The 18915-nt window shown below is 51.5% G+C and overlaps 2 protein-coding genes and 1 long non-coding RNA gene across 3 annotated transcripts; 2 read left to right on the forward strand and 1 right to left on the reverse strand.

Moving 5' to 3' along the window:
* The first annotated feature begins 813 nt into the window (after positions 1-813).
* HOXD9 (homeobox D9) lies at positions 814-3364 on the forward strand. The gene is made up of 2 exons (XM_027588961.1): positions 814-2068; positions 2414-3364. The coding sequence occupies exons 1-2, from the start codon at positions 1282-1284 to the stop codon at positions 2653-2655; spliced, it is 1029 nt and encodes a 342-aa protein (XP_027444762.1). The 5' UTR covers positions 814-1281; the 3' UTR covers positions 2656-3364.
* A 5566-nt stretch (positions 3365-8930) lies between these two features.
* On the forward strand, positions 8931-11610 carry HOXD8 (homeobox D8). The gene is given in 3 exon segments (XM_027588964.1): positions 8931-9409; positions 9411-9660; positions 10038-11610. Coding segments are annotated over 3 exon segments (891 nt in total). The 5' UTR covers positions 8931-9064; the 3' UTR covers positions 10334-11610.
* A 2136-nt stretch (positions 11611-13746) lies between these two features.
* Positions 13747-16209, reverse strand: LOC113919595. The gene is made up of 3 exons (XR_003519057.2): positions 15483-16209; positions 14214-14483; positions 13747-13857 (listed from the first exon to the last, which is right to left on the reverse strand). It is a non-coding gene; the product is annotated as an uncharacterized LOC113919595 (long non-coding RNA).
* Positions 16210-18915: the final 2706 nt, after the last annotated feature.

Below are 18915 nucleotides of genomic sequence, written 5' to 3' on the forward strand. Positions count from 1 at the left end.
GCTCCCAGCCGAGCTTCCGAGGCTTTGTACCATGGATTTGGGAGTGACAATGGGCATTTCCCTCAGATTCAAGGCTGCCCGGCCTTACTTCTGGGGGGCAAAAAAAAAAAAAAAAAGAAGAAGAAAAAGAAGAAGAAGAATTCGGAAGACAGTGGACCGACAACCACCACAAGAAGCGGCCAAGCCCCGGGGAGATGCGCTTCCCGCGGGCCTCTCTGAGGCAGGGTTGGGGCGGTGGGCGGCAGCGGGCCTGCGCTTGCATTTGGGTTCTGCCCTATGGCGTGTTCTCTTCCAGGGCCTTTCCAGCAGCCCCGGAGAAGACAAGGCATCCTGGCCGCCACTGTCCCCGCGGTGCCTACTCTACAGCCTGCCAGCACTTCCGAGGGCACACAGAAGCCCCAGCGGTGGCCGCCGCCGCACCCAGTCGGCGGGCCCGGCTGCCCCAGCTCCCCCCTCGGGCCGCCGCGTGTGCTCAGCCTCACGTCGGGGGTGTGTGTGGCTGGGCGGGCGTGTGTGAGTGTGGTAGGGGGAGGAGGCCCTCCGAGCTGCTCCATCCGTCCGTTTTATTAGGGACACATTAATCTATAATCAAATACACCTCATAAAATTTTTATTGAAAGGCATAATATCATTACAGAGGTCTTCCACCTGTTTTAAACAACACGACAAGCTGTGAGAGAGCGTGTGTGGGTATGTGTAGGGAGGGGTGGGTTTGGGTAGGGAGAGAGGCACAGGGAAAAAACTCCCCTCGGGCGCCAGGGGGCCGCGTCTGAAGGCCAGCCTGCCTCGGGCCGCATCCCACCCTTCGTGCCCCAGGCTGCTCCGGGCTCTGGCCCGGCGCTCGGTGAGCCCGGGACACGCGGCCGGTAGCTCAGAGTCCAGGGGCTGGAGAGCCAGCCTAGGTCTGAACTGCAAGACCGAGGGCAGCAAGGGGAGACGAACAAATAGTCCCCAGCGCCTCCTCCGGCCACAGTCGGGCGCAGCGGTTCCAGCCACCGCCAGGCTGTCCGAGCCAGGCCGGACCGAGCTGGGTGCACGGACCGGGCTCATCGGCTCTAATTGCGGCGCTTATGTTGATGATGATTTTTTTTTTTTTTAAATCACAGCAGCCCCCAGTTTAGCGGACTGATTTACTCCCGGTATTGGTAAATATGATCACGTGGGCCGCGCGACCAATGGTGGAAGCTGCAGCCTGCGAACTAGTCGGCGGCTCGGGCGCCGGCGGGGAGCGGCGCCGCGGCGGGCAGTGTAACCTTGGGTGGGAGCGCACGGCGCCTCAAAATGTCCTCCAGTGGCACCCTCAGCAACTACTACGTGGACTCGCTCATAGGCCATGAGGGCGACGAGGTGTTCGCTGCGCGCTTTGGACCGCCGGGGCCCGGCGCGCAGGGCAGGCCCACAGGTGTGGCCGACAGCCCGGCCGCTGCCGCCGCCGAGTTTGCCTCGTGTAGTTTTGCCCCCAAATCGGCCGTGTTCTCCGCCTCGTGGTCCGCGGTGCCCGCCCAGCCCCCGGCGGCGGCGGCGATGAGCGGCCTCTACCACCCGTACGTGCCCCCGCCGCCCCTGGCCGCCGCCGCCTCCGAGCCCGGCCGCTACATGCGCTCCTGGATGGAGCCGCTGCCCGGTTTTCCGGGCGGAGCGGGCGGCGGCGGGAGCGGCGGCGGGGGCGGAGGTGGCCCGGGCCCTGGTCCCAGCCCCGGCCCCAGCGGCCCACCCAACGGGCGCCACTACGGGATTAAGCCAGAAACCGGAGCGGCCCCGACCCCTGTCGCCGCCACCTCCACCTCCTCCTCCACTTCCACGTCTTCCTCTTCCAAACGGACTGAGTGCTCCGCGGCCCGGGAGTCCCAGGGGAGCGGCGGCCCCGAGTTCTCCTGCAACTCGTTCCTGCGGGACAAGGCGGCAGCGGCGGCTGGGGGAACCGGGCCCGGGGCAGGGATCGGGTCCGGGTCCGGGGCAGGCGGCTCGTCGGAGCCCTCGGCTTGCAGCGACCACCCAAGCCCAGGCTGCCCACTGAAGGAGGAGGAGAAGCCGCATCCGCAGCCGCCGCAGCAGCAACTTGACCCAAGTAAGTGCAAAAGAAATTGCCCCCTGATTTATTGCTGAAACCTGTAAGGCTCGAATGTGCAAAACTGATAGTTTTACTAACCTATAAAAACGTCTAGACGCCTACTCTAGCCTAGGCGAGCAACACGCATCCATAAAAAGCTTCCCATAACCACCTACCCTAGGCGCGAGGTTTGTACGGTAAACAGAGCGCGGGCATTAAGGCTTTTTATGATAATTCCCCCCAAGTTGTGAAAAGCGGCCATCCTTGGTGAAATTAATTTAACGACCTCTCTCCCCCACCCTGTCGTCTTTCCTTGCCCCCCCCCACCCCTCGATCCCTTTCTCCAACCCCCCCCCTTCATAGACAACCCTGCAGCAAACTGGATCCACGCTCGCTCCACCCGGAAAAAGCGCTGTCCCTACACCAAATACCAGACGCTTGAGCTGGAGAAGGAATTCCTCTTTAACATGTACCTCACCCGGGACCGGCGCTACGAGGTGGCAAGGATTCTGAACCTCACAGAGAGACAGGTCAAAATCTGGTTCCAGAATCGTAGAATGAAAATGAAAAAGATGAGCAAGGAGAAATGCCCCAAAGGAGACTGACCCGGCATGGCGCCGGTGGGACCACTCTGCGCTGCAGAGGCAGTGGGGGTTTTGTTTGTGGGTGCTTGATTTCCAGAAACTCACCAGCGATTCGGACATTTCCCCCCCACCCCCTTTTAGGTAGAAGTGACTGTGTGGTTGGTCTCTGTGAGGTATTTGAGGGACTCTGTATTTGCTCGCTTCTGTGTTGGAGAAATGAAGTGCTTTGGGGTTTTGCCTTTTCCCGCTCCCTCCCTTTCCTGGACTGTCGGTTCCATAGGAAATGCTATATTTTGTGGGTGCACGCTGGATTGAGGAGCCCTCTCCTGTGTAAATGTCCCCTATGTTTCTGAAAAGTGCTGTAGTTTAGCCCCCAGCGCTGCTCAAGCAGGGGCCAAGTGCGCCCCACTTCTGAGAATGAAGGCAGAGCGACAACAGTGGGAGGCCCGCCCAGGTTGCCCAGCAGTTAGGAAAGTCCCCTTTCCTCAGGGAGCCCGCGGGCCCTTCCCGGAGACCTGGAATGAGGCCGAGGGGGCAACCTAGGGCCTCTGGTGGGTGGGGGGTTATTCTCAGTGCACTGGAGCAGCCAGGCTCTCCTGGGGAGGGCTCGGCTTGCGTCGGCGGCCGCGGGTGCGGGCCCTCCTGGTTCCTGCCTGAGGACCAGTTGTAAATGTTACCACCGCTTCCTACCAATAAAGGTTGACCTGATCAAATGGAGCCCAGGCGCTGGCCCTGAACACTCTGTGCCTGCTTTCTCTGTCTCTTTGCAAAATACCACCCCCACAGGACTTCCTCCCATCCCTGGGAGGTAGACACTGCTAAAAATTTGGGGCCCTTCCACCTGAGCCATCTGTCTGATGTGCCTCTGAGTCTCCCTTTGTGTGGGCAGAGGGGGGCCCTTGGCTGCTCTGTCCTTCCCCCAGCCTGCTTCCAGCTTCTCAGCCAACTCTGGAACCTAGGCCCAGTGACAGCCTTGCAGCAGTGCCCAGCGGAGCCCACGGGCCCCAGAAGCCAGGCACCCTCTTGCTGGGGCGTGGGCACATCGCACCCCATGTCTCCCTCTGTTCATGGAGTAGCAGCCATCCAGTCCCCTCTCTAAACAAGGGAAAGGCCAGCTCTGCACTCTGGAGCAACTCCCCCACCTCAACAGGCTGGCTGGCTCCAGGAGGGCTGAGCCAGTTAGGCTGTGAGCTTCCACCGTACACACAAGAGCCCCAGAGTGACCTTAGCAGATCGAAGTGGTCAAGGCTCTCCTCCGCAGCTATCCCCACCCCATCTCATCGCCCCCCTCCCCCCCAGCTCAGTTCCAGTGCGTGTTTAGCCCCCAGTTTGGCCCTCTGAGGGCCGCATTCAGGGGCTAAAATGAAGGTCATTGTAAGTGAAGGTTCGGGCCCAGCACAGCCCTTGCAGGCCCAAGAGTGGGTGGCACCGGGTGGCCTGGGCTGGGCGGAAGGGGGGGTGATGGCAGAGTTTGGGGGGATCCTGATGAAAGAGGGGACTTGAAGGAAAAGCAGAGGGGGGCTGGGAGGGAAAGCCAAGGCCCAGATCCGGCAGAAGGTGCAGCGTACCCCCCCGCCCCTGCGGCCAACCCGATACCTAGGGCTCTTTGAAAACAGGAAGAGCCAAGGTGTCATAAAGCCATCGAGCCGGCGAGACGTCTGGAGGTAATGAGTTTACGACAGGCTCGGCGCTTCGCTTTGAAACCATCTCATTTTGATGTTGTGTTTGTGGGAGGAAGGGAAAAATGCAGACAAAACTGGGTCTTAAAATCTGGACAATAAAATATAAACAAGACTGTGTTGGACCAAGAAGGCAGGGACTTGGGAGCCCCCGGTGAGGTGTGAGCACCTAGGAAATAAAAATGGGGGAGGGTAGGAAAGAGGAGATGATGTATTTCTGATTTTTAAAATGGGCCGTGTATTAGAATTAGTCCATGGTGGGTGGCTCTTTATAATATTTCACTATGGCGGCGGTCTAGGTTGATTTTTCTTTCTTTCTTTCTTTCTTTCTTTCCTTTCCTTCCTTCCTTCCTTCCTTCCTTCCTTCCTTCCTTCCTTCCTTCTTTCCTTCCTTTTCTTTCTTTCTCTTTCTTTCTCTTTCTTTCTTTCTTTCTTTCTTTCTTTCTTTCTTTCTTTCTTTCTTTCTTTCTCTCTCTCTCTCTCTCTCTCTCTCTCTCTCTCTTTCTCTCTTTCTCTCTTTCTCTCTTTCTCTCTTTCTCTCTTTCTTTCTTTCTTTCTTTCTTCTTTTTCATTGGCCTGTTATTTGGAGGTGGGAGAAGTTAGTGATCTTGAGTCATTTACTCAAGCCAAGGGTCTCCCAGCTGAATTGTCGCAGGGTCGGCAGGAAAAAATGAAGTTATTTAAATGTCCTTTCATAAAAGTACCTGGCCCTCCATTCCAAACTTTGCAGCAAAAGTATTGTTGTATTTTCTATTGCTTATAGAAAATGTAATCGTTACACCTGAATTGGAAGAAAACATTTTTGAAATTGAGAAGAAAGATTAATCTCAAAGGAAACACCTAAGCTGATTAAAGTCTTTGCTTTAACAAAAACTCAAGTGGAACACTTAGTCAATTTATTTCACTCTGTGACTTTTGATATAAATTTAAATTCTCATTTATTGTGTGTAGAAATGCCAATAAACACAGCCCAACAGGGCCCTTCCAGACAGCCGCTCAGAGGTCCAGCAAAAAGCTTTTAATTTGGTTTCTATTTCTGCCTTCCCCTGTCCCCAGATTGCCCAGCGAAATGGGCCTGAGGGATTAAAAATCAGAAGTTAAAATAGCAAATATTCAGGATTTAATGCCGAGCAACAGCTTTAAAAGAAAATAATAAAATGAACTTCTATCATTTCTTTGTTTTCAAAGTGCCTGGCTCCTCTGACAAAAAAGCCTGTTGTAGTCGATATTTAGAAAGTTGTAATTTTTGTTCAGTCCAGCCCCTCTTGTAATTGTGGACGATTACGGAATGGGGACCTACTGTGTCTGGCAAAAGAAGGGCTGGAAGCTTTTGAAAAAGACACTATTGGAAGCTCTCTCGGGAGTACAAATATCTTTGGCGTTCAGGAGCCCCTGCTTGCTGCACTTGACTTGTTGACAATCAAAGGGATGAAGCATTAATAGTGTCCGCGATCCAAGCCACAGTCAAAATAAAGAACAAGATTAGAACTGGTCTGAGCCGATAAAGGGGAGTTAAACTCGGTCGACTGGAGGCGGCATTTTGCCACTAGAGAGCGCTGTTGCTCCACTTTGTGATCTCGTAAAGCTGGAGTTGCGGCGAGGAAGGTTTTGATTTAAAATATTTACAATCTTATTTTTAATTCTAAATTAGGATAAACTTAACCAAAAAGAAGCACTGTACACTATTAAATTTTCTAGCCGTGTTTGTTAGGTATAAAATTTTGGATTAGTCAGGATTTCAGAAAATTTGGACTATGGCACAGCTGAAACTATAAAATGTTATGGTTAAGTTAATGCATTCTATCAAAACAAACGTGTAAAAAAACACAGATCTTTATTTACAAAGTTAATCGCGCTCTTTTCCCATCCAGATTATAAACAGAATGCTTGGGGTGGGGGCGAGGGGGAACTAACTGTTTTGTCCCAAGAGGAAGAAATGTTGTGTTGTAATGCTTTCTTAATTAGGCCAGAATGTGTAGAAATGAATTTCGTAGTATTTGTGTTTCTTTTCTGCCCCACCCCCACCCCCGAAATCACACAGTTCTGGAAGGTGCCTTGTATTATTGAGATCTGGGCTAGCTCTTCTTTTTCCCCATTCTGTTCCAAAACCCACTCATTGATCCAGCGTTTAAATACGCACAAGCGCACACGCCAAACACTGAAATTAAAAAAGCCACAATTACAAAGTTGGTTCCAAGGCTTTATTGAGAATAATTCTCTTTTAATTAAGTATTTGCAAGATTTAAGAACAAATCGTTAACTATCAGAATCGGTTTGTTCGCCTTCGGATCTCAAGGAAGTTTTACCTGGCGATATCCGGCAGAAAACAACAAACCCGCCTCCCTCCCGCCCCCAGTGTCCTCCACTCCCTACTAATTTAAAAAATAAAGCATTACTTTATCATCTGGAAATTCATTAACAATCCGTTTACCTTGACCATTTCCAGCCATTCCCCTAGAAACAACTGAAAGAGTATTAGTCATTATCTTGTTTTGCCTTTCCATCTCGATCTCATTTTCTCCATTTGCAAAATATGATTCAGTCCACACGGACTGACCTCAGGATCATACTCACAGACTGGACCAACCCGCAAGGAGTAGGGGGTAGTTGAAATGACTCGCCTGCTGCGCCTTTGGGGGCCGTCTTGGGTTCTTAGATATTTGCATTTGGCGTGGAATGCCGGCGTGGTGTGTTTTAGCTTTAGGCGGGAGCGCCCTCCGTGGGCTCGGGGCATGTTTCCGAGGTCGGTTCCCAAGGCTGGTGTGGGCCTGGTGCCCTCACAACAATGGATTATCCCTAAGGAAAGGGGGCCCCGGTCATCTAAAGAGCCCACGAAAAAGGCCGAGTGGGCGAGGGAAAACGCACTCAACATAGACTTATTACATTTATTGGACGTTAATACGGGAGTCGAGAGGGAGAAAAAAAGAGGTATAAGGGGGAGAAGACAGTTGGTGTTAACGGCGAGCGGGCTTCTAACATCAGGAATATTTTGCCGATTCACACTCGACTTGCCCACATGACTTGGGACGTTTCTCTTCCTCATCGCTCAAGCTGGGATGACCCTTCTCTTTCCTTTATTTCGGAAAAATTAGTAACTTTCTAAGCTGAGTCCAGTGCCGGCTCTCAGCAGTAAGTTCACAGGCTTGGCAGATGAATTAGAATCATTAGCAGACGATGGGCGCCGCCTTCAGCTGCCTGGAACCGGCGCGATCCGAATACCGGCCCTGAGGCTCGAAGTGGGGACTCGCAGGCGTCGGCCCCCCGTGCTCCGCCCGGGGCCACCGCCTGCCCTGGTTCGCTCCGGGCCGGGGCTGAGACCCGGGAGCCGCGCGTCCTGCTCGAGGAAATACCACCCACCCCAGCGTGAGTTCTCTCCTTCCCACCTTGGAACATTTCTGTCCGCTTTTCTATTTACTCCCCCAGCAATGCTAATCTGCCCCCCCTCGCCGCCCCCACATTCTTCAGTTTCCCCCTGCGCCTGGTGCTGACGTCTATCAAGGGTGAAATGATGGAAACTATATTCATGGGCATGATTTCCATTAAATATCAATTAACCTGGGAGCCTCAGCCAGGCGTGCAGTGCGTCAAGGGTAAATGTGCATCTCATTTCCACAAGGCCTGCCCGCCTAGAAAAGAAGGGCCTAGATTCGCTTTGATAATGCCAAGTTTTGGGATCACCCTTGTGGCCTTTAATCAAACCACTAAGGACCCAACCCAAATGTACGCGGTCCGGTCTGTCTACACTACTTGCCCTTGTTCCCTGGGCTGAGCCCGCGTGTCCAAAAGCGCAAAAGCCACGGCCAACCTCTGGGGGGCTGCTCTAGGGACCAGGAGAGGGAGTCATTAGCTCCCATAGCCTCCTGGGAGTGGCCTCCCTGCCTCCCCCCAAGTGTAAGGTTCTCTCGCGCCCCCGCCACGCCAGCCGCGAGCCACATTCCCTGGGCCCCGGGGGGCAAGGCAAGCCCTTGGCAGTGCGGCTTTATGGGCCCCCTTTAAGGCCGGCGGAGGCATCTCCCGGCCAGCGTGAGGAGTCCCGTCGGGAGCAACGGTGTCGCCTCCGCGCGGATCCCTCCGCGCGGTTATCTCGCCCCCATCTTCTCCACACAGTGGCGTGGTGCGAAAATGCCTCGCCGGGGCGCACCGGGGCGGCAGCCTCGGCGGCGGCGGCGGCGAGAGCGGTGGGAGGGGACCGCGGGGGGGCCGAGGTGAGAGGTGGTGGCGGGTAGAGGGTGTTTTTTTCTCTTCCCTCCAGAGCGGGGGTTTGTAAACCGAAGCCAAAGAGTGTCCCCGTGGGCCGGGCGCACTTTTTTTCTTGTCCCGGTGCGCTCAGGGCAGCCTGGTGCCTGAGAGGAAACAGTGGAGGCAGCGGGGCAGGTCACCCGAGGCGTCGGCGATTATATTGCGGCCGAGCCGGCGCGCGCCGGGAGAGGCCGGGCGGGTGGTGAGCGCGGGGGCTGGGCGAGGCCCCGCGACCCGCGAGGGAGGCGGCGCGAGGCCGAGGCGGCGAGCGCGAGAGCCGGGCATGAGCGCCCAGTAGCCAAGTGCCCGCGGCTGCCCGGCCTCAGAGGCGACGCGCGCGCGGGCGGGCGGGTGGCAGCAGCAACGCAGCCCGGCGGCCCCGGCGGCGCGAGCAGCCGCCCCAGAGGCCCCCGCGGCAGTGCGGCCGCGCTGAGGCGCGCTCCCTGCCTGCTCCGCACCGCCCGCCCGGGGCCGCCCTACCTCGGCTCCTGGCCACCGCCGTCGCCGCTCCGATGAGCTCTTACTTCGTGAACCCGCTGTACTCCAAGTACAAGGCGGCGGCCGCGGCGGCGGCGGCGGCGGCGGCGGCCGCGGCGGGCGAGGCCATCAATCCCACTTACTACGACTGTCACTTCGCGCCCGAGGTCGGCAGCCGCCACGCCGCCGCCGCCGCCGCCCTGCAGCTCTATGGCAACAGCGCCGCTGGCTTCCCGCACGCGCCCCCGCAGGCGCACGCGCACCCGCATCCGTCGCCGCCGCCCGCCGGGCCGGGTTGCGGTGGTGGGGGCGGCCCGGGCCCCGGCCAGGACTACTTCCACCCCGGCGGGGGCAGCCCGGCCGCAGCCTACCAGGCCGCCCCCCCCCCCTCCTCCGCATCCTCCGCATCCTCCGCCTCCCCCCTGCGGCGGGATTGCCTGTCACGGGGAGCCCGCGAAGTTTTACGGATACGATAACTTACAGAGACAGCCGATTTTTACGACCCAGCAAGAGGCCGAGCTGGTACAATATCCTGACTGTAAATCGTCCAGTGGTAATATTGGCGAGGACCCAGACCACTTAAATCAGAGCTCGTCTCCTTCTCAAATGTTTCCCTGGATGAGACCACAAGGTTGGGATGCAATTTTTTTTTTTTTTTAATGCGGGGAGAGGGGGAGAAATCTGCTTTCGTCTCACGTTCTAGCTTTAAAACTACCTTTTCCTCGCCCTCTCCTTTTCCTTCTTGTGTAGCTATAGTGGCTCTTATTCATAAAGTAATACTTTTTTTTCTCGTAAAGTAGGAACCGCGTAAAGATGATGGGGACAGTTATTGTGAAGACTTTCTCTCTGTTCCTCTTGCCTGCATATTCTATATATATATATATCAGAGCTGAAGAGACTTGTGTATATTTCATCCCTTAGACCCGTTCCAGAAAGCTCCAGCAACCTGCAGAGGCACCATTACATTTCTAAAATGCTTGTTTTCCTTTTTTTTTTTTTTTAATTCAGCAGCTCCTGGTAGACGAAGAGGAAGACAAACCTACAGTCGTTTCCAAACCCTGGAGCTGGAAAAAGAATTCCTTTTTAACCCTTATCTGACCAGGAAGAGAAGAATTGAGGTTTCCCACGCGCTAGCCCTCACTGAGAGACAGGTAAAAATCTGGTTCCAGAACAGGAGAATGAAATGGAAAAAAGAGAACAACAAGGACAAATTCCCAGTTTCCCGACAGGAGGCAAAGGATGGGGAAACCAAAAAGGAAGCCCAAGAGCTGGAGGAAGACAGAGCTGAAGGCCTGACAAATTAACTTCTACCTTTAAAAATTTGACCATGGACTATTAAAACTAATGATCAACACATGCTGTCGGACACCGTCTATTTTCTTTTTTGGAGAGGACTTTACCTGTATTTCAAGCTACCTTCGTGTCACTGCTCTTGAGGTTTCTGCGTTTTGAGAGGGGTTTGGGTGTTAAAAGTTTATAGTATTGCATAGAAGCAGCGCTTGAGCTGTCCTGTGTAAGGGTAATTTGATACTGACCTTGTTGCTATATTTTTGTAATGGTAGTTTTTAATGTCTGAGTTGGTGATTTGCCTCAACAACATAAACTTCCTAATGATTAGCACTAAATAATTGAATAGAAAATGCTTTATTAATCAAACAAGTGCACTTGAACACTTAATATCATTTCTTTATGGTGAGTAAGTTAAAAGAGATCTATTAATTTTTTTAAAAAAATTATGCCTGCAGAATATTTACTTTATGTTATTTGATTAAAACGTATTATTTATGTTTTCCGTTTCTGCTTTTATAATGAATGGTTCGGGTGCCTTTTGTTTACTCCCAAAAGAGTTTCTGTGAGTGTTTTGTAAATGTACTATCTCTGGGAAAAGTCTGGGCCAAATATTCATAAAGCACATGTTAGCTGAAGAGTGTAATGTGTAGTCCAGCTCTGCAGCTTCCTTAAACTTGGGGAAAGTGTTGGGCCAATGACAAAAGTTTCAGGAAAATGTCATAGTTGACATCTAATAATTTTCTATAGTCTATACAAATTATGGCAATTTAATCATCTAAAGTGAATGAATACTTGAAAAGCCAATTATAACATTTTCACTCATTAACTTTTCACTCTGGCAAGTGGCCTTGTGTAATGCCTCTCATTTCTCAACTTGCTTTCGTTTTGAACTGCGCTTGGTATCGCCTGAAATCGCTAGGTCTCTATGCTGTGGCCGCTGCTGTGATTCCGTTTTTTGAATAGGTGCCATATTTATTTGTATTCCCTTCGCTCTGTTTGCACGCCCATTTTGAGCCAACTTGTGTGCGTCTCAGATGTCGGTTGGTACGTCCTCTGCTGTTCTCCTGGATGGCCTCACCTATTGAAACAAGCCCTGAGAGCAAATGCAGAAAAATCCGAGTGTAAACAACCGCTCCAGAACATAGCGAGCTCCTTAATAAAGAAATGAATCTTTTTCTAGAGCTAGTGTCTTTAAGCGCCGCACATAACCCTTTCCCTGAGTCAGGAACCACCACCTGGGCTACTAGAAGGCAACGTTTCACTAAAGCTTCTATTTAAGAAAAAAAAAAAGTGGGGGTTACAAGCACTGCGTTGTAAAAATAAATAAATAAATGCAGGGGAGGGGTCTCTTTTTCATTCCAGAGAGGGCTGGCTGGGCTATCCTAGCTGCATCTTGCTCTAAATAGCCTTGCAAAGATATTGTGAAAACTTTGAACTTCGCAAAGGACTTAATTTGTGGGCCCAGTGGGGGAAGACCCAGAGTCCAGGTTACATTGCAGATTATTCCGCTGAGCCTGTGCTGATGCTGGGGTTTGAGATCTGTTATTAACAAGATAGCCATTTTCCACTGGAGGCTGCTCCTGCAGCTGCCATTTTATGAGGGAAGAGGAGGGGAAAGAAGGGTAGTGGAGAAGAGGAGAAATTCAAGTAAACTAATACTTCTCCCCCCAAAATGGGAAGCACCTCATCAGGTAGACATTGAAGAGGTCTTTGCTTGTTCTAGATGCGTTTATTTTTAAAGAGGTACATTTTAATTTCCAGAATGGTTTTTACTGCAACAGGTAAGAAAATGGAATCTGTCTTAGGCCTGAATCAGCCCCTCAGGCATTGGTGGGCTATTCGCCTGCCACTTCAAGGACCTGGGAAATGTTGGCACTGGTGGGGCCAGAAGTGAAACACCACCTAGCTTTCTAACCAGGGAAGAGGATGTGGCTGTGGCATTCGCTGACCTGAGCCAGGAAAGACCATTTTAAGTCACGGGTGGCCTGCGGCTTAAGAAACATTTGCACGGGAGGAGACAGCTGCAAATGTGCATGCTGGATTTGGAAACGTTCTGCTCCGTGTGCTGCTTGAGACTCTGCTGTTGGCTTCTAGAGCAAAGATGCCAAGCGCCTGAAAGCATGGCTAGGAAACAGCCTGTGGGGTGGTGGCGGTGGGGGGTTGGTGGAGGTGGCAGCGGCCGCAAGCTGGCTAGAGCTTCTTGCTGGCCAAACTCCAGCTGCCTTCCATTTAAGTGATTCCTCTATTAGCAAAATTCTCTGTCTCCCACTCAAAAATGCTCCCCAAATTCCAGTTTTAGAGTCACTGATGTGCGGCAAGACTCAGGGGACCCGGTGCATGAATGGATGTGGAAATCAAGAAATGATGGGGAGGTAGCAATGTCCTTATTTCCTCTATATTCTGTGTTGCTCTGGAAATGGTGTACCTTCTTGACCCATCGCCCCCAACCCATAGTAAAATTGTAGCTCTTGTACAGAAAAAAACTCTGCTGTAATACCTGGTGCATTGCAGAGTATTTGTACATATACAAAAGCGGTATTCTAAGTATATATTTGGTATATTTGTACTTACCCATATACCACATAGATTACACATAGCAGAAAGTGTTGGTCATAAATAAATGTAGGTATATATGTTTCTTTTTGTAGCTGGGAAAATCATAGATCTGCCTTCAAATAAAGAGCTTGGGGAATTACACCCCCCTCTCTCTCTCTCACATACACACACACACCACCTTCTTTTAGTGGCTAGAAACCCCCCATCATGGTGTTTCATGCAGACTCCAGGTGACGAGCACAGAAGATACCTCCTAATTGGCTCAAACCTGTAAACATCCAAAGGTTGCAGCGAAGCGAGCAAACATTTTTGCTGCAGAAATTTGCATAAACCTTCAGAGAATCCTTTGAAAATCTAGGCGATGCTTTTTGGCCCTGGATTGCTTAGAATCTGCTTAGAGAGGTCTGTAAACCGTTTAGAGAAAAATAGGACCCTCCAATGTTAACACTGAATGAAAGAACCAAGCCTTCCAAGTGATTTAGGTTCTCTGTTTGCGAGGACCAGAAACACACAAAAGAGGGTGTGGGTCTCAATGGTTTCTAGAGAAAAGTCAGTTCAGGGACTGCCATTTTGTGAGGTTCCACAAAGCCCAGCACATCGCCTAGATTACCTCTGCACAGGGGAAAGTGTGCAAATATGGCTGCCTTTTCAAAAGTGCAAAGTCTTTTTCCCAGCTCCCCTTCCCCAGGCTGAAAAGGAGGGTCATAAAGCTGTGCTTTTATGTGGGTAGAGGAAAACTGGCAATTGAGATTAATTCTTAGATAATTTTACAAGTGAGCAATCTCTGTTCAGCTCCATACGTACAGATCAGTGTAAAGTATTCTAGCTTGGAAGGGCCCCCAAATTTGCCCCACATATTCTTACACATTTTCTTTTGTAATTAAAAACATTGTTTTATTATTCTTCAATGCGTAAGATGTTGCTATTTCACATCCAAGCTTGTGTCCTCTGCTTCCCTGGTGTTTGCTGATTCTTCCGGCATCTGGGGGTGGACAGGGGAATAGAACATTTTAATGGACCTTGGATACCGCTATGGTTCCCTCCAGCAAAGTTACAGCACAGTTTCTAGAAAGAATATGACTTTTGCTGACAGATGGCAACAGAATTCCTTTAATAAAAAACATCCAAGGTCATCGGAACCTTTTCAAGGGATACAAATGGCCTGCTTCAGACGGTGCTGTGTGTTTCCTGCTTAAGTCTATGTTCACTTAGGTACTTACTGGATGTGAGGATGTTCATAGCAGAAAACCTACCCGTGGACATCCAATGCATATATTTATAAATGCATTACCAGAAGTCCAAAGACAGTGCCCTTGAAAGGACTGGGGGATGGGTTACCTCTTTCAGGCAGGTTCTGAAGCCTGGATGATCATGCCCATGCATTAATGATGAGGAGAATGCTGGGGCCCTCAAGGACATTTACTTTCAGCTGGTGTTCTCTGGCGTAGCTCCTATCAGAAGTGCAAAGGGAATGTGACTCCTGCCTTTGAAGAAAAAGGACTATTTTTTTCCCAGGGCTGAAACTGAGGGTCCGCTCTTTTCCCGAACAAATGGAGCCCCTCTCCTCTTCAGTGTTGCATTGAGCAGACTTTTCCATGGGCAAACATTCTGGGGGCAATGGAAGAACGGGAAACTAGAATTAAATTGCACAGAAATAAGAAATGCACTTAGGGGAGACATAGCAAGAGGTTTCAGAGGGGATCCAGAAAGACTGCTTCCCCTTGAACCCAGCACTGTCCAGGAGGATATTTCTGCCAAGATAAATGCCAAGCATTGGGAGTTCAAACTCTTATTTTGGAGTTGACAAGTACCTAAAACCATTTCCAGGCTTTGAGCTGTTTGGTGACTCTCCTACCCCTGGAAACCCCAAGAAACGGAAGGGACCCCAATTTATGTTGGAGAGGTGTTAGGGGGAGGGCGGGCTTTCTTGGCCTGCAGAGCCCAGGTTTTCTGCGCAAGATCACTGGGGCTGGCTTGCCTGGAGATGAGAGGGCCAAAAACCGAAAGTGCCTGACTGCCGCTCCGGAGCGGGCCTTTCTGTGAGGGGAGGGGAGGAGAAGCCAAGTGACCCGCGCAAGGAGACTCGGAGGGGGGTGACTGCCAGGATCACCTCCCCGAGCGCCTGTGCAGTCCACCGCATTCATTTCCCCTCTAACACAACGCTCTATTCAGCAGAGGTTTCGAGCCAAACCAAAAAAGAGCAAAAGAAATACTTCCTAGAAAAGGTGAGAGTCAGGAACCATGGAGGCAAGAGACGCAGAGAGAGCAGACAGGAGCAGAGAGGAAGAAAGAGGAGAGGAGGAAGGACGGAAAAGGAGGAGGAACAGAGAGAGAGAGAACAGAAGATAGCGGGGAAAGAAAGAGGAAAAAACATGGCGCTTGCGAGCTGTATGTGCAAAATCCGCAAGGAATTGCAGCAAATTCCTTTTTGTTTGAAGAAAATTTACAACTTGGTAATAGACCTTTTTATGACCTATTTGCGGTCGTCATTGGCTGCGGCTGGTCATGTGCAGGCGCCGCTCGCCTTCACGGCCTTTTTCCTGATTTCCCAGGCGAATTTCCCCCCGCATTCTGCCTTCCTGGAGCCTCACCCCCTCTTTTTCTAACCTTTGTCTCTGCAGAGGTGGGATCCAGTCGCCGGCTGCGGGATTGCGGGGTCCGCGGCGGCCTCCGCTCCCGCCCGGCGCCCAACGTGGCCCCATCGCCGCTTAGCTCGGGCCGCGCCGCTGCCGCCTCCGGAGCCGGTGGGGAGCCCGGCGGGCGGGAGAGCCCGGAAGGAGCCCTGGGCGCCGAGGCCCCCGCCGGCGCGGACACCGCCCGCCAGGAGCAGCCGGCCTGCTCCGGGTGACTGCAGCCGCGCGGTTCCGAGGCGACTCCTTCTCCAACATGAGCGGATCCCTGCCGCCCCCAGTGCGCGTAGCCCGGCAGCGCCTAATGGATTACTGCAGCCGCCCCGGCCGACCGCCGCCTCCTGCTCGGCAGCCTCCGGGTAAGTGTCGCCCCTCCCCGCACCCCAGCCCTGCCGCCGACTAGCTCCAGGCGCCCACCCCCTTGGGCAGCCCGGTGAGCCTGGCCCGACTCCCTATACTTCTCTGGTACCTCGGGGTGGCTGTCTGCGCCCCCTGCTTCCTAATCACTCCATCTCTGAGCAGGCGTCCCCTGGGGCCCCGGGTGGGGTCCGGCTGAGCTCAGAAGTCGAAGGGAAGCCTCATTTCCCCTCGAGATTCCGAAAGGTGGAGACGGGCAGATCGGACCCCACTGGATCGAGAGCCCCTCAATCCCCACCCTGGGAAGAATCTGTAGATGGTTCCTGGACGTCTTAGCTGTGCTGTGGGTCACTAAAGGCACTCGGTAGTATAGAGCAGTGTTTCGCGGCTTGTCTGTGGTTAGAGGTATCTGGGACGCTAACAGGTGTTTTTTGAGGGTTGGGGCTGGGGGTGGGGGTGGGGTGGATTCTGCGTACCCAGGATGTGTTTGGTTTGTTAATCTAGGCTTTGGTGAGTGATGCTGGCTAATTTCTAGGGTTTATGGTTTATTGGGCCTTATGTATGAGATGGAATTTTAAATATTTTTAACCGTTTCTCTCGTTCTTAGAGAATTTTTGCAGCAACTTAAGAAAGGTTCCTCCCACATCTAATAATCTATCAAGTGAATTTGGATTATTTTATGTCACAAAATGGATACATGCTTTGCGAGGGAACGGGATCAGAAAATCGGTGCAGGTCTTGGGTAAAAATCAATACATATTTAAGAAATTCAAAGCATGTTTAAGTTCAAATATCACGTGTGTTTCTTATTTGCCAGAATAGGAAAAGAGTAGATATTTTGCTCTCTAAATGCCCTGTTGTGGGTTTTTGCCTACAAATAAACGTTATATAGCAACATTTTACCCTGTTCTTCAAAATTACTGAACTGAAACATTATGCATCAAAAGAAAATCCTTTGCAGGAAAAAAAAAAAGAACGCTCTTTAATCCCACCGATTTTGAACAGCATTTGAGGATGCATCTCTCAAATCCTCTTGACTATTCCTTCATGAACACCTTGTGCAATATTAAAACCTGTGGACAATCTGCCGCATTGCGCATGGGGTGGACCTGCGCACCGCTGAATATCGTCTCCAAAGCACCCAGCGGCAAATCCTAACATTCCAAATATTCCTTTGTAATCGTTTTGGCCATAAAAGTGTTCCCAAACAATAAATGACATCTGTGTAGAAAGGTATTTTTAGTAATTGACGATGGAATCACGCCGGTTTCAAAATGGAGGGCCACTACTTGTGGCCAGTTGATGCTGAGGAATTGTCGTGGATCGCTATGATCTCACAAATAAGAAACTGAGTGATATTTTTTATTTGGAATGTCTGTATTTTGTAACTGTTTCGCCACTACGGTTCAATGGCTGTTGAGATCATTGTTTCATATTGGTAAAAAGCATTACCTATTGAAAAGCAGGCCCTTGGTCAGAGGCACGTAGGCCTGTCCCCTGGCAGCTCCAAAGCCTAAGGAGCCCCCTAGGTGGGCTGGGACAAGCGTGGGGGTGGGGAGGAGTTGTGGCCATGATGGCCAAGCTCTAGTGTTCAGAGCTTCAGTCGCTTTTCCCTGGATTGGGTGGCTGAGTGCGACCAAGTGACTAAAAACCGAGGCAGGCTTCAGGTCCTATTACGCAGCAGAGGGTGAGGTCATGGGCAGATAAGAAAGACTGAAGGGTTCTTTGTAAGTCCTGTGGTAGCATTAAGGGCTTATTGGAACTTAATGGTCGATTGCATTTAAGGGAATAAATAATCTGCAAATCACATTTGAACTTAGGCCAGGAGAAGACTAGTTAACGCTTTTGCTACTGCCGGAAATGCCCCCATTGTCCCTGTTAACCCAATTAAAAAAAAATTAAACTCAATTTTTAAAAAATTAAGTAAGAAACACTTGGACTCTTAAGAGCTCACAAGCCAGGAAGTGTAACTCCCAGCGTCCTCAGCCCGAACCTCTATCCGTTTACAGTTCAGGGAGCCACTGACATGTCGGAGCCTCGGTGTTTTTACGGGTGGGGCTGTGAGCTGGGCTTGCACTCTTCATGGGGACCAGGGAAAAGAGCAAAACTCGCTATTATAAATGTGGCCAAGCACCAGGGCTGAAAACCAAACGTATTTTCCTGTCAGATGCTCCTTCAAATAAATATATTTCGCCAGGATTCTGTTTTCTGAGCTAGAGAAGCAGGGGAAATCGGAACAAAGACAGTATTTCACTCTGGGCAGGCAGGCAGCTGTTAGAGGTATTTACGGCCTTGCCGCAGTGCGGCCGCGGGGCAGGGCACGCGGGGGCACCGGAAGCTAGGGAGAAGCCACGAAGAACTCGGAATTCCGATTTAAGTCCAATTTAGGGCCACTTTTCCGGAATTGGTGTGAATAGATACCCTCTTTCTAGGAACGAGTCCCTTAGACTTCATGGTTGTGCAGAATGAGGGATAAGTCATGCTTTCTGAACGTAGGGTGATTTTTCCCCGCCTCGATTAACCACTCAAGAGAAGCCGTGTACTGGATGTGAAATTGCTGATCCAAATGACAACCTTGAGAGTGTTCATTGGCAACATGGCGATTTTGTTGGTTTGGTGGAACAGGGCTTGCAAATCAGAAGGGACGGCTGGGGGTTTTAATACAGGTTTTCCTGAAAAAAAAAAGAAAGAAAGAAAAGAAAAGAGAAAGTACGTTTCCTGCCTCTCTGAGATGGGGCGTCCAAGCTCCTCTGCAGGTAAGCACGCAAGCAGTGCGCGCTGGCGCACACCGCAGAGCGCTGCGCAAGCTGCTCTTAACAGTTCAGTTCCCTAAGCGCCTGCCACGCACGCTCGTTCGGCGTCTGGCGCATGTGCAGTGAAATAGCCCAGCCCGGGGATCCAGCCATAAGGCAAGGATGGGGGAGGGGGCGAGTGGACTGAGAGCAGGAAGATAGAACCCGATCTCTTCACTCCTCCCTCCCTTAGTATTCGCTACTCATCTTTCCTTTATTCCAGCCTTCAGGCTAAATATAGCCAAACATGTTGTCCTTGAC

Source organism: Zalophus californianus, chromosome 3 (assembly GCF_009762305.2).
Source record: "Zalophus californianus isolate mZalCal1 chromosome 3, mZalCal1.pri.v2, whole genome shotgun sequence".
NCBI classification, from domain to species: Eukaryota; Metazoa; Chordata; class Mammalia; order Carnivora; family Otariidae; genus Zalophus; species Zalophus californianus.

Bases quoted from the DNA above. Each gene is read 5' to 3' on its own strand.
- HOXD9 (XM_027588961.1), top strand. From the start codon at position 1,282: ATGTCCTCCAGTGGCACCCTCAGCAACTACTACGTGGACTCGCTCATA. The intron at 2,069-2,413 runs GTAAGTGCAAAA...CCCCCTTCATAG, and splicing joins GCAGCAGCAACTTGACCCAA to ACAACCCTGCAGCAAACTGG.